Below are 15254 nucleotides of genomic sequence, written 5' to 3'. Positions count from 1 at the left end.
GGAGTCTCGCTGTCAGGCTGGAGTGCAGTGCATGCGATCTTGGCTCACTGCAACTTCCACCTCCCAGGTTCAAGCGATTCTTCTGCCTCAGCCTCCTGAGTAGCTGGGACTACAGGTGCACACCACCATGCCTGGCTAATTTTTGTATTTTTAGTAGAGACAGGGTTTCACCATGTTGGCCAGGCTAGTCTTGAACTCCTGACCTCAAGTGATCCACCCACCTCGGCCTCCCATAGTGCTGGGATTACAGGCATGAGCCACCACGCCCGGCCACCCTCTCACACTTTGGACCTTGAGAGCTTGTTTGGAGGTTCTAGCAGGGGAGCACATTTACTCGTATACCCTTGACTGAACACCGGTTCTTCTCTATCAGGGATGGTTGTCCTCTTTGACCAAGCGCACAGCTTCAGAAGCCCTCTCACACTTTGGGCACTCAATTTTTCTGCTGTCTTGTGGATTTTGCAGCAGCAAGCCACTTCTTTCAAAGGATCTGTTAATTCTTTTGTTTTTTCTGGTATGTTCCTGCGATAGTTCTTGGAGCCAAAGTTCACTATGTGAGTCTCCACATGCTCTTCTGTCTGTCTGAGTGGCAAATTAGTCCTGCCTCCTGTCTGCCACTTTCCCCTTATATCGGTCTCATTTTTGTAAAGAAAAAAGTTGAGATGTATAGTATGTATCACATGCACAAATATAGAAAGTATGCTAAATATGGTTTACCTAAGTGCTTTAAATTTTTTCTCTTTATGTTTTTTGGTATTGTCAATTTTTACAAGTATATATTTTATAATGGGATAGCTGGGAGGTTGGTGATTCGGAAAAGAGAAAGGAAAATGATAAAAGGGTGTGGTTGGAATCAAGTGATGTATATAACCTACTTACTGGCAAATTGACCCTTAGATAATTAGGTTAACTATGATTTTACTTGATGAGAATTTAGGGACTTTGTATGGCTTTCACTTCTGATTTTCATGATCCTCTCCTCTTTTTCAGTAACAGTAACGAGTAGCCAGAGTACTCCTGCCAAAGCCCCCAGGGTAAAGTGCAATCCATCCAATTCTTCCCCGTCATCCGCAGCTTGTGCCCCAAGCTGTGCTGGAGACCTCCCTCTTCCTTCAAATACTCCTACGTTCTCTATTAAAACCTCTCCTGCCAAGGCCCGGTCTCCCATCAATAGAAGAGGCTCTGTCTCCTCCGTCTCTCCCAAGCCACCTTCATCTTTCAAGATGTCAATTAGAAACTGGGTGACCCGAACACCTTCCTCATCACCACCCATCACTCCACCTGCTTCCGAGACCAAGATCATGTCTCCAAGAAAAGCCCTTATTCCCGTGAGCCAGAAGTCATCCCAAGCAGAGGCTTGCTCTGAGTCTAGAAATAGAGTAAAGAGGAGGCTAGACTCAAGCTGTCTGGAGAGTGTGAAACAAAAGTGTGTGAAGAGTTGTAACTGTGTGACTGAGCTTGATGGCCAAGTTGAAAATCTTCATTTGGATCTGTGCTGCCTTGCTGGTAACCAGGAAGACCTTAGTAAGGACTCTCTAGGTCCTACCAAATCAAGCAAAATTGAAGGAGCTGGTACAAGTATCTCAGAGCCTCCGTCTCCTGTCAGTCCGTATGCTTCAGAAAGCTGTGGAACGCTACCTCTTCCTTTGAGACCTTGTGGAGAAGGGTCTGAAATGGTAGGCAAAGAGAATAGTTCCCCAGAGAATAAAAACTGGTTGTTGGCCATGGCAGCCAAACGGAAGGCTGAGAATCCATCTCCACGAAGTCCATCATCTCAGACACCCAATTCCAGGAGACAGAGCGGAAAGACATCACCAAGCCCGGTAAGTCAGCAGTGGTGGGAAGATACATTTCCTAACTTAAAAGGGGCCAGGCACCCGGATGTCTGAAGTCAGGATGCCTTTTTTTTTTTTTTTTTTTTTTAAGAAAGAAATCTATTTATTCCTAGTGCTGCCAAATTCAGCACATAAATACAAAACAAATTTTGCATGGGCCATATTTTTACTAAAATTTTTTTATGCTAAGAAACTATTTTTGCTTGTCTGAAATTCAAATGTAACTGAATGGGCTGTATTTTATCTGGCAACTCTACTTCCATTAAAATCCCTCCTGTCAGGGTCCATACTCCTCAGCCCTGTTGCCTGATTCCACTAAAGCCTTCATCATGCTCCAGGATATCAATTCAAAAATATCTCCCCTCTCCTGTTAGACAGTATGCCGTTCTCTTTTTATAGATAAAGCTGTTGTTCATGGGAAAGTTGCCAACATCCATAAGTAGATTTCCAGTTTGTAATTACATTTTGTGATTATTTAAAATACAGTGAAACTTAGATACTTAGAAAACAATTTGAGTGCAGAATCTTTCTAGATTTTTATGACTTCTCCCCAATCTTTTATAATCATTTTCCCACACCACAGTAATACTTTTGACACCTATATCTATTCTTTTTAACATTCAGTGTAGTGTCACTTACCTTTTTAGGACTCATTTCATTGACTGACTTAATATTTAAATTAGATAATATCAGTCATCAGTGATTGCTGGCAGAAATAGGTTTGTGAACCTTGAAAAACAAGATTCATTACAGTGGTGGAGGCAGAAGTAGCTGAGTGCATTGGGTGAGCTATGGGCACCAGTCAGAGAGAATAAAAAGCTTCTATTGTTTGCATGTGAAGGGGAGATGGGTTAAGGAAGTTTCCACCGTACTTCACAGTAGCTCTTGTGGCGGGATGATTGAAATAGAATCCAGAATCATGATCAGCATCATCTGCCATTTTAAAGGGCAGAAGCTAGATAACCAACCTTAGGCCAGTTTTAGTTTAATAAGTGTTCATAACCCCCATCTGCTCTCATGAAGACCTATCCCATAATTTTAGAAAAATAAACTGATAGATTTTAAAGACAACTTAGTACACAAACTGCAATCAAGACCTTGCTGTAGAAAGTGGAGAAAAAAGACAGTTATAAGGAATCTTTCCTTCTCTCAAAATTATGACTGCTCTTTATCCCTAGCCAAAATTTCTATTTTTTTTTCAAGGGAGCTGGTCTCAGCTACGTGTTAGCAGAAAAGTAGTTTCAATGAAAAACTATTTTCACTGATACATAAATCTTAAAATCTTTAAAAAGTAGAAATAGTGTGCTGGTCTTATAATTTATTTGAAGCTAACATTTCTTACAAATTTTTTACCTTTATATGATGATAATGTCAACCTTCAGAAGAGAGTAACATCTTCCATTTGAATACCTATCTTGTTTATAAATTGGGGGGGGCTGATTTATTACTTTATTTCAAAAAGGATAGTAATTGTAACTTCTTTGTTTCTTATTAGGAGACTTAGCTAGTAAATGTTTTCTATTCACATAAGAAGTCTATGCCTTCTTTCCCTACATATCATCTGTTAAGTTTTTACTATAGTCAGTACAAATCAGCCAAAAGAGACATTGCCATTGAAAGTATTTGGAGCTGAAAGCAGGCTAACTAAACAATGAAATTTCTGGCAGCCTAATTTAAGGTATGCCTTAGTAATAACTTGGTAACAGTTGAACTTCAAGGAAATCTCTGAAATCTAAACTTTCTTCTTCTAGGTCACCATCACTCCCAGCTCCATGAGGAAAATCTGCACATACTTCCATAGAAAGTCCCAGGAGGACTTCTGTGGTCCTGAACACTCAACAGAATTATAGATTCTAATCTGAGTGAGTTACTGAGCTTTGGTCCACTAAAACAAGCTGAGCTTTGGTCCTCTAAAACAAGATGAAAAATACAAGAGTGACTCTATAACTCTGGTCTTTAAGAAAGCTGCCTTTTCATTTTTAGACAAAATCTTTTCAATGCTGAAATGTACCTAATCTGGTTCTACTACCATAATGTATATGCAGCTTCCCGAGGATGAATGCTGTGTTTAAATTTCATAAAGTAAATTTGTCACTCTAGCATTTTGAATGAATAGTCTTCACTTTTTAAATTATTCATCTTCTCTACAATAATGACATCCCAGTTCATGGAGGCAAAAAACAAGTTTCTTGTTATCCTGAAACTTTCTATGCTCAGTGGAAAGTATCTGCCAGCCGCAGCATGAGGCCTGTGAAGGCTGACTGAGAAATCCTCTGCTGAAGACCCCTGGTTCTGTTCTGCCTCCAACATGTATAATTTTATTTGAAATACATAAGTCTTTTCACTATGCTTTTGTGGGGTTTTTTTTAAGTATGTGTAAAAATGTGATGTTCAGATAAGTACATTTATATCAGTTCAGTGTTAAAATGCAATCTCGAGTTAAAGTCATCTTTATTTTAAATGCAGTGATAAATGTCAATTCTTTGGAGAAACTAGGAGAACAATAACAGAAAGCTGTGTTTGTCTTTTTTCTCTCAAATATATCTCCCGTATGAGATTTCAGGTCCCCATGTTTTCACCAAGCAATCTGCTATGTCAGCCAACCCAACATCACTTTCTACAGGAGGTTATGGTTTTTGCCATTTACTAGAGGAAGATGTTTTATAAAATCAATTTGGGGTTTGAATTCAGGTGCAGTCATCAGTTCTTTAGGGGCTGCAATGTTTTAAAAAAAATAAGTCATCAGATTTTAAGAAAAAAGTGATGATTTCTTATTGATATTTTTGTAACAGAATATAGCTCTTAACTGAAAATCCAGAACCAGACACATAAATCTTGAGTTTCTTTTCACGTACATAAAAAGCAATAGCCTTTTAGTACAGATAGCCCTGAGCCAAAAAGTAATAGAATTTTCTCTAGATATTTAATACAGAGTGTATAGACTGACTCTAAGTTAATAATGTGCAAAATATCTTAAACATCCCTCCCCTTAATCAAAAATTATGTATCAGTGATCTTGAACCATTGTTTTATATTTTTCACCTTTGTAACCTCATGGAAAGAGGCTTTACATACTTTCTATGTACTATGTACTTAGAAGGGAGCCTCCTTCCAGTCATGAAACTTCATTTGTTTTATCCATATCCCTGAGGACTATGTAGACTTTATGTCAGTTTTTGTCATTATTTGAAAATCTATTCTGACAACTTTTTAATTCCTTTGATCTCATAAGTTAAAGCTATAACAACTGAAATTGCATGGATCAAGTAAGCATAGTTTCATCCAGGGGGAAAAATAAAAGGAAGCCATAGAATTGCTTTGGTCAAAACCAAGCACACCATAGCCTTAACTGAATATTTAGGAAATCTGCTTAATCTGCTTATATTTGGTGTTTGTTTTTTGACTGTTGGGCTTTGGGAAGATATTATTTACGACCAATATCTGCCAGTAATGCTGTTTATCTCACTTGCTTTGAAAGCCAATGGGGGAAAAAAATCCATGAAAAAGAAAAAGATTGATAAAGTAGATGATTTTGTTTGTATCCCTACACATCTCCTGGCAGCACTACTGAGTGAAATTGGGATACATTTGGCTGTCAGAAATTATACCGAGAGTCTACTGGGTATAACATGTCTCACTTGGAAAGCTAGTACTTTTAAGTGGGTGCCAAAGGTCAACTGTAATGAGATAATTATCCCTGCCTGTGTCCGTGTCAGACTTTGAGCTGATCCTGAATAATAAAGCCTTTTACCTTATCTGATGTCCTTTTCTGAGCTTTTTGCATTACCTAGAAGCAGTCTACACAAAAGAACTATAGTAGTCAAGAATCCTTTCTACTTGTTCATTAAAATGTTTATTCCCAAAGTTATAATCTATTTCAAGCTGAAAGATCTTTTAATAAAAAACATCTTGCTTGGGTCAGACCTTGAGCATTTAAGATGGCTTGGATTACTTGATAAAGCAGGGTGGAGTGATGTAGTTCTTTTTCTAAACAAGTATTTCCAGCACAAACTTTTCTATTCGAATACATTCCAAGCACTATTGCTAGGATCCCATATTAGAGTTTGCTTTTGGCTGTTTCAACATGGGCCCTTAATTAAATTTTGTGAGGATGACTGATTAGTCTCTTCAAATGTCTCTTCATCTGGACTGCATATTTAACTGATGATGGATCAAGACCATGTGTAGCTACTCTTGTGTTGAGGGTCAGCCCATTATCCCCATCCCCAGCCCTAACAGCTTAAAACGGCTTTAACTCCCATCTTGAAATTAGCCTATGGCCATGTTCATAACATAGGTAGTGTGTGGGTTCAACAAATGCTTTTTGAGAACCTGTCGTAGCCAACACACTACTGCTCTTAAGTCTGTTTTCTGCTTTTCCTAGTCCCTAGTTCCTTTTACATTGCTCTTAAACCAAAGGCCAAGTAGTCTCACAGAGAAAAATAAATTCCACAACTAGATAGTGTGGGCAACATTTTACAAATGTGTGTCAGAAGACAGACTGAGTGAAAACATTGTACTAGAAAAACTGAGTTAATTTCCTCCCTATGGCAATTCAACACAAGTGGTTTCTGCTTCATAATTCCATAAAGGCTAAATGTAGGCCCAGTTGAGCTCTTGTTGGTAGATCTCATTGCTTCTCACACAGGTCTTCACAGGGAATTCTTTGCCTGCCCTAGGTTTGGATCATGCCACATTACCAATTAACCCATTACTCATAAAATTCTCAGGGATCATGGTAAAAAAATGGATTATGCATCAGTTCTTTAGATATTGGTTGGAAGTTATAGGCAGGCTGAACACATTCTGTTGGACTTGAGTTAAGTTTAATGCTTTGATGCCTGGAATACGACCCTAGCTTGTTATAAGGTAACCATTTTGTTCCCTAAAGTGGTAGCAAAATCTGTTTTATTTCTGAGCTGTGTTTGAGTGCAAGCTAAAAAGTGTAGGGGTTGTTAAGAAATGATATAAGATAAATTCAGCCTTTAAAAAAGAAATCACCTGAGCATATTAAGCAGCTTGTTTATATTGGTATGCCTGCAGCAAGCATATACATCACAAATGAGAGATATTATGTTATTAAAGAATAGGCTTACTTGATCCCCAAAGTTCATCCCTTGCTAAGCCAGGAAAGAGGATTTTTAGGGTATGCAACCAGGTTCTTTATTTTGAATGTAAAAGGTTTAATATTCCATTTATACTCCATTTCTCTTTAATTTCCTTAACTTGCCACATGCCCCTTTGTTTTGACATTCTGAATAATTTATATTCAAGCCATTTTGTGAAATATGAATAGCACATTTCAAAATGCCTTTGATTGGAAGGCGTTTAAGTCAGCCAACATTTACATATCACCTGGGTGCCAAGCCCTGTGTGTGAGGCACCTGGTCTGCAAAGAGTTCCTTTCTTTATTTTCAGTTGCCAAAGGAGTCGCTTTAATACTTGAGTAGGCCAGAGTCAGCATTTGAGAGAAACAGCAAAGATCAGATTTCAAGTCCTTTGAGTAAAGTTGTTTGTAATCAACTATTATGTAGCAAGTACTGTCTAGAAGCCTACTTTTCCTCCAGGAACTTAATTCAGCAGCTGCTTAGAACTTTTAACTTCTCAAAGTAAAATACTTTTTGGATACATGTTTTTATTATATTCCTTGTAAGGTTATAAATAATGGTTGAAAACATGATCCCTAGTGCCACACTGTCTAGCTTTGAATCCAAGCCCTAACTGTGTCCGTGGACAAGTTACTTAACCCTTCTGTGAATGAGTTTCCTACCTTAAAATGGAATTATGTGGGGCCCGGACACAGTGGTGTATGCCTGTAATCCCAGCACTTTGGGAGGCCGAGGTGGGCAGATCACAAGGTCAGGCGATTGAGATCACCCTGGCCAACATGGTGAAACCCCATCTCTACTAAAAATACAAAAATTAGCTGGGCTTGGTGGTGCATGCCTGTAATCCCAGCCACTCGGGAGGCTGAGGCAGGAGAATCCCTTGAACCAGGGAGTCAAGTGGTTGCAGTGAGCCGAGATTGTGCCACTGCACTCCAGCCTGATGACAGAGCGTGACTCCATCTAAAAAAAAAAAAGGATTTTTGTGGTTATTACATGTAAAGCTCTTAGGACAGTGCCTGGCACATAATACCTAATGTTTTATTGAACAGTTGCTGTTAGCTGTTAAGTATGGAGGGCAAGGGTTATTATCTATATTCGATACATGGACATAAAAGTTTAGCTCATTCCTGTTCCCTTTCCACTAACAGCTGCAGTCTGCAAAGGTCTTCGCAAATCAGAATCAACTGGTAATTAAAAAACAACAACAAAAGCATAAATGTTGCCTGGGCCTCCCAGTCCCAGCACTTTTCAAAAGGAGCAAGTAGGTCTGTGGGGAAAAATCAAGTTTGAAATTCATGACTTTGTCCTACCAGGTACACATGAAAATTACGGAGATTATTTCATATGTGGCCTGTAGCCACTGTTCAAAGAGACCATAATCTTCAAATCTGTATCCTGAACTCTTAAACAAACCAAAGCCTTTGCTCACACAAAGCCCACCCTCCCATTTCCTGACTGCTGCCCCCAGCTCTGCTACATTGTTTAAGATGTGATCACCTTTAGAGAGGAAGCTGCAGCTGCTAGTCTTCAGAGCCAAGAGCCAACTCTTGCTCACTTGCTAGGCTATTGTGCTCTCTTGCTCATGAGCAGACAAATAAAATAGGTAAAGCTCGAAACAAGCCATGTTGCTGTCTGTTAGTAGTGGAATACAAAAGAATATTCAAACATTTCGTTGAAGTATAATGAAGACTCTAGATTCTTTGCTCTCACTTGATGAGATTCTTCCCCAGGCTACTCTGTTTTTGATGCCAGTAAAACTTGTCATTCTCACATCAGTGTGAAAATACCAGCCCTGAAAATTTGCTTGATATTTTGGTGTATAAATCCAACATTGGGGTTTCAGCTGTCATCTAAGCATCGAATTTATGCTGCCACTGATGCTATTAGGGACCCTAGTTTCCAATTTACAGGAACTTAAGGAATGTGGTATGCTTTTATTAGAAGCTGGTTATCTGCTCCTGCAAATAGTCCTGCCACCTTGTATCCCCTTCATGGGTTTGTGCCAGTTATCAATTCAAATGAAGATGTTAAGAGCTGGGTTGTTTTTTTCCTGATAACCTTGCTTACTTCTGAAGTCAAGGTCTAAAAGTAATTATACAAATCAACCCTTTGTTTATCAATATATTACCATATGATATATGTTACTGAAACAAAACTAAACCATCTGACCTTGCTATGTTGACATGGAGTTAGCAAATATTGTTATACCACGTCATTTGATAATCATTCAAGATGACTGTTAATTTCTCTTCCACATTTCCCCCATCTCCTGCAATATATTCAAACACAATTTTCCAAGAATTATTTGAAAAGAAGCATAAGGAGGTTTTATTAAATGTAACTGAAATAACTTACTAGTGATTCAGGAACTGAGAAATTAAAATCCAGTGGACATTGTTGCCTATATAAGAGGCAACATTCAGCCCAACCGTTAATGTCAAGTTGGAAATGCTGCTTCCTCAAAAGCCATTTTGGATTTAGACAGTTTTATATGGGAGTAAGAGACTCAGAGTCCAAAAATCAATGTCTTCACAAAGAGGAAGACAAGTTAAAATGAACGTTAATATCTTGAGCGTGATTATGATAAACACTTCCCAACTCCCTAATTAGATAATGAGGTATTGGCCTTGGAGTGCTGCACGTGTAATTAAGTATCTGGCTTTGGAAAACGCTCCTAAAACCAAGAAGTGTAAGTGACAGAGTCTGAAGTTATACACGGAAAGCCTGTAGGATAAGGAAAATTATAATGATTAGGAATAGTTTCTGTTCCAGCCAACTCTCCTGTACAATAAATTGCACAAAGAGAGGATGCTGTTTAGAGCAGCTTGTTAATTTGAGTTATCCTGTTGTGTCCTCTTGCCTTCCTGTTTACGTTGACAGCATTTCTAAGCCCATTTATATTCTCCCTTTTTATGTGATTTTGGCCACTGGACTCATTTGAGTAGTGCATGAAGCCAGGATTGTGGGTTTCATTCCTAAATGGGCCAATTCATTTCACTCTGTGTATTCTGTGGCCACAGGCAGCATCTCACATGCCTGCGCTAGCCAGCCACTCCACAAGGAGGAGTGGACAGAGTTTAGACTTAGTATAAACACTAGATAGAAACTCATAGTAGGCATCCTCACTACACAACCTGAAGGCATTCTCAATGCTGCCTGTCTTTCCTCTTCCTGCCTGAAGACCAAATGTGTAAACCTCTTATAATCAAAGTTGTAGATTGTTTCATTTAGTGCATACTCCTATACCCACTTGTAACCCTATAAATGGGTATAATTATTATCCCCATTTTTTTTCAGATAAGGAAACTAAAACACAAGTTAAATAACTTGCCCAAGGATATGTAGCAAGTGGCAGCTTGTGGATTTGGTCTGACTCAAAGCCCACAGTCTTAATTCCTATCCTAGAGTGTCTGTCCCCTGGCCCTCCCCATCAATCAAATATGTGCTTTACATTGTCAGTATATTCAAAAGAGAAGAACTCTCAAAATACATTTCCTACTAGAGTAATATATGAAAAAAATATTATTCCTTAGGAGAAGAAACCATTCTTAACTATAGAAGGAAGGGGATATGCAGGACTAGAAGCTAGAATCAGTACTGAGAGTGTTATAGGAGCACAGGAAGAAGACTGATGAACACAGTGAGAGGAAAACAGGAACAAAAGCACAGAAGTTAAAATTAGAAAAAGTGAAGAAAGGCTTTCCCCCAAATATGACGGCAGAGAATGAAGATAAAGATACACATGCCCTATGACCCAACGATTCCACCCTTCTACCCAAGAGAAGCTCACATGCACTGGGACACGTATAAAGATGTTTGTGGCAGCATTGTTTATGCTAGCGAAAGACTGGAAATAATCCAAATGTCTGTCCACAGTAGAATGGATAAACTATGAGATACTCATAACAACAGTATATAACAATGAGATGCAAAAGAATGAACTAGCTACACAACAATGCCAATGAATGGTTAGAATGTTGAGCAAAAGAAGCAAGAAAGGAATGTATACAGTATGATTGCATTCAGATCAAGTGTTAACAGAAGACAGGAAATACTAGTATTGAGAGATATATACATGGGTGGTAAACAGCAAAACAAAATCATGATTTGATTATTATAATGAAACAGTAGTTCCCTCTGGAGGGTTGTGCTTGGGAAGTAACATGAAGGACTTCCTAGGTTATGGCAAGGTTCTGTCTCTTGCCCTGGTTAGTGATTATATGGGTGTTTGCTCTATAATTATATCTTGCACTTATGTTTTATACATTTTTCTATATATGTTTTATGATTCATGATGTTTTAAAGGGTTCTTTTAAAAGGAATGAAGATCAGATAGTTCTCTAGAGAAGATAGACAAGAGGTGGCCATTGGGAAGGCCTAGATAGACTTGCTAACAGTTCTTCAAAGGGAATAAGCTACTGGAGTGAGACTGTGGGTCTTGTTGATACTTCTAAGGAAAACAGGAGAATCCTCTGTTCCCTCAAAGCAGAAGGATAAACTAAGTTGCCTCTCCATGTACTGTCAGGATTCAGTATATTCATTCAGTTTAAAAGAAAAGAATTGTCCCTTCAGCAAAGTGTGCTGTGGCTCAAGCATGGGGTTTGGGATTTTCATAGGTGGGACTGAGCCAGAAGACAGCAAGGGGTGGCCAACAGAGGGAGGTCCTGCAGCGTTGCCAGCACTGCAGCATTTGGCGGTCTGTTAAAGCTCCACATCATATGCATTTCCTCCTTTCTACTTCTTCCCCAGTCTTGTATTTTCTTTCTCTCCTCAAGGTCCACCATCAAATCAGTGCAGAAATGGGGCATAGAAATCAAATTATTTAAATTTTAAAGATACAGAGGGTCGCAAAGCTAGATAGTGGCAGAATCCATGCTGGTATCGTACAGTTTTTGCACCTAGTCTTCTTGATCTATTAGCCATTATCCTCAATACTTTGCTATTCTGGTATTTTGAATATTTTGAATACTTGACTATTTTGCTATTCAAAATGTTTCCTCTGCCTGGAATAGTTTTCCCACCTTATGACTACCTTTAAGCCCTCATTTTTAAAGATCCAGTTCAATTCCCCCACCACTTCCTGTAGGAATTCTTCACAGATTTTCCTAATATAGCTTCCTTCCACTCAGCCCCATAGTGTCTGGTTTCAACACTCTGACAGTGCTTAGCACATTTGTCTTAGAATTATTTCTATATTTCCTCCACTAGACTAGTCTCCTCGATATCCAACTGGTCTTATGCATCTCTCTATACCCAGTATTGTGCTGGAACTGGCTTATACTCATGACAGCCAATTATTAAATATTCAGGGATTTTGTGAGCTGTTAAAGTGTTAGTAGCCTGATACTCAGTAGTAAATACTCAGTCATGGCAAGAGTATTTACACTATGGAAGGTACAAATCAGGGTCTTTTTAATTTTTTTCTGGAGAGCTAGCTTACCAGCACATCACTGCACATACCCTACCACCACCTGCCTGCCCCTGTGCTTGCTGTAGTACTTGGCATAGTAGTTGTAAGATGCATGAAGAAGGCAACCAGTGAAAGTGCAGATCAAAAGGAAAGAGAATTCAAATAGCATCAGCTCAGGAGCCCAGGGAAGAGAAGTTTCTGAGAAGTGGGTGTTCACTGCTGCAGAGAGGTTGATGAAGATAACTTAAATAAGGCTAAATTAAGCACATCTTTGTCCTTCTCAAGAGCTACTTCAGTAGGATGATAGATATGAAAGATGGCTGGGAATGAAAAAAATACAGGTGGCTAGGAAATGAGCAGTAGATGTAAATTCCTTTCAAGACAAGAGAAGGAGTCTTTCTCTTGTTAAACAGCTATTTGCTGAACATCTGCTATGTGTCAGGCATTGCATTAAACAAAGACAATACATGGGCCCATCCTCATTTTGCTCCTGGACTCACAGGGCAAACAAACACAAGAACACAATGATAACTGCTCTAAAGGCATGATCTGGGGGCTGTTGGAGCACATTAAAATGAGCCTGGGGATCCCAGAAAGTTTGCATACAGAAGCCAACTCTGAGCTTAACTCTGGAGAAAAACAAATTTTCCAGATATTTAAGTGAAGAATTATCCTAGCAAAGGAAATAGCACAACAGCATGAACAGAGGTTTGAGGACGTGAGAAAGAATGTCCTGTCTGGGGAACTCTTAAGTTATTCCAGTTTCCCTGATGGCTGCAGCAGAGAGAACATGTAAAGAACAGCAGGAGATGAGACTGTAGAGGCAAGCAGGGGTAGGGCACAAAGGCCTGGCATTGCCACCATACTAAGTTTGGGCTTTATCTTGAGGCACTAGACAACTACTGAATGACCAAGCAGGGGACAAGCACAATCGGATTTTTATTTTAGAAAAGTGGTTCTGTAGTCATGTAAAGGGTAGATTGTAAAGGAACCAGACATTCGGCAGGCAACCCGGTTCGATGTATTAGTCTGTTCTCACACTGGTAATAAAGACATACCCGAGACTGGGTAATTTATAAAGGAAAGAGGTTCAATTGACTCACAGTTCCACATGACTGAGGAGGCCTCACAGTCATGGCAGAAGGCAAACGGGGAGCAAGGTCACGCCTTACATGGCGGCAGGCAAGACAGCATATTGCAAGGGAACTCCCCTTTATAAAACCATCAGATCTCGTGAGACTTATTAATTATCACGAGAACAGCACGGGAAAGACCCGCCCCCATGATTCATTTACTTCCCACTGGGTCTCTGCCACGACATGTGGGAATTATGGGAGCTACAATTCAAGATGCCATTTGGGTGGGGTCACAGCCAAACCATATCAGGAGGTGATTGTAGTGATCCATGCAGTAAGGAAGGTGGGCCTGAAACAAAATAATGGTGCACATGAGAGAATGTTACTGATTTGAGAGATGCTCCTGAAATGGCAAACTAAAGTCTTCTTAGGTGGGTATATGACAGAGGAACCTGGAATGAGTCCCAGGATCCTGGCACCAGTTAGTGGGTAGATGGTGTCCTTTGGAGGAATGGGGCATATTAATAGTAGAAATGACTAGATTATGGGAGGAAATTATTTCCCTTGTAGACACCTGTGGGATAGCCAGTGGAGATGCCCTTTAGGTAGTTGTATGTATAGGACTAGAACTCAGGAGAGTGGTCTGGGGTGGGAAGAATTTAGGAGTATTAGGTGTGAAAAGAATAGTTAAAGTGGAGTTTATAGAGAAGATTGTCCAGGGAGATTGTAGCACAGCAGTTCTCAAACTTGAGCAAACACCCCACCAGTTTTTTGTTTTTTGTTTTTATCTGGAGGTCTGTGCTGGGGCCTGAAAATGTGCATTTCTAACAAGTTCCCAAGCCGTGCTGATGCTGCTGGTCTAGGGACCACACTTCGGAACCATTAGTGTGGAGAAAGGCCAGCATTTAGGGGTGATTAGAGAGAGAGCTGACAGGTGACTGAGAAGCTATTTTAGGGAGAGAGAGTCCAGGACAGAGTTTCAAGGAGTAAAACAGTAAAGTCAAGCAGGATGAAGCACAAATAATGTCAATTGCATTTGACAATCTGGAAGGTAAGATTGGAGCCAAGTGGCAGTGTCAGGGAATGGGAGAGAGCAAGTGCAGTTTACATTTCCAGAGAGTTTGGCTGAGAAGAGAAGTGAGAAGAACAGACACTGAGAGGGTATGGAGGGGGTCATGGTCAAGAAAGGACTTGGGTATGGGAAACATTAGATCAGTTCATGGGCTAGGAGAAAGCAGGCAAGAAAGGAAGGTTTTAAAGACCCAGATAACAATGAGGGGTTAACAAGGGAAGCAGGAAGGAAAGGGACTTTGCCTTAAGCAGGAGGAGGAGCCCCACCTGTGAGGCCAGAGGGGCTGCTGAGGATGCCAGGAAAGGCCAGAAGAATCTAGGAGGGTTTGGTAGAATAGGTACCCTGCACCAAGTTTGTAATGTTTGTAGGCAGAAGGGAAGGAGCCAGCCAGAGGCAGGGCCCATGCTATGGGAGAGGTGAAGCAGTAGTTCAGGGTCCTGGAAATGGAGGCTTGGGAGGGATGGCATCAGGAACAGAGATGGGCAAAGAAATAATTTAGAAACTGCCCAAAAATGCAGTTGAAGTTATCACAGTGTTATGTATAATCTTGGAAAAATAGCAACAGCTTAAATGTTTCTGTTACCAACAAAGCCAGTGCCCCAAAAATGGGATCTTTCCCTGTTTGATGCTACAAAGCCAATACACAAAACCAAAAGCGAGTGTCTAGCAGTGCAGGCTTTATTCAATGGCCATGGAATTTAAGAAGTGGGAGTTTGACTCATAAAACAATTTATCAGCTTGTGAGAGCTGGAA

The 15254-nt window shown here is 39.9% G+C and overlaps 1 protein-coding gene across 1 annotated transcript in view; it reads left to right on the top strand.

The window, feature by feature from the left end:
- Window positions 1–5590, top strand: part of DTL (denticleless E3 ubiquitin protein ligase homolog) — a 69320-nt gene extending 63730 nt beyond the window's left edge. Inside the window, exons 14-15 of the mRNA XM_024247764.3 lie at window positions 991–1823; window positions 3587–5590. Coding sequence (XP_024103532.1) covers window positions 991–1823; window positions 3587–3685 — 932 coding nt within the window. The 3' untranslated portion in view covers window positions 3686–5590. The remainder of the gene's footprint in view (window positions 1–990; window positions 1824–3586) is intronic.
- The last annotated feature ends 9664 nt before the right edge of the window (window positions 5591–15254 follow it).

Source organism: Pongo abelii, chromosome 1, assembly GCF_028885655.2.
Source record: "Pongo abelii isolate AG06213 chromosome 1, NHGRI_mPonAbe1-v2.0_pri, whole genome shotgun sequence".
Taxonomy (NCBI): Eukaryota; Metazoa; Chordata; class Mammalia; order Primates; family Hominidae; genus Pongo; species Pongo abelii.
The sequence above is the reverse complement of the archived record's forward strand: the minus strand, read 5'-3'. Positions and strand labels throughout refer to the sequence as shown.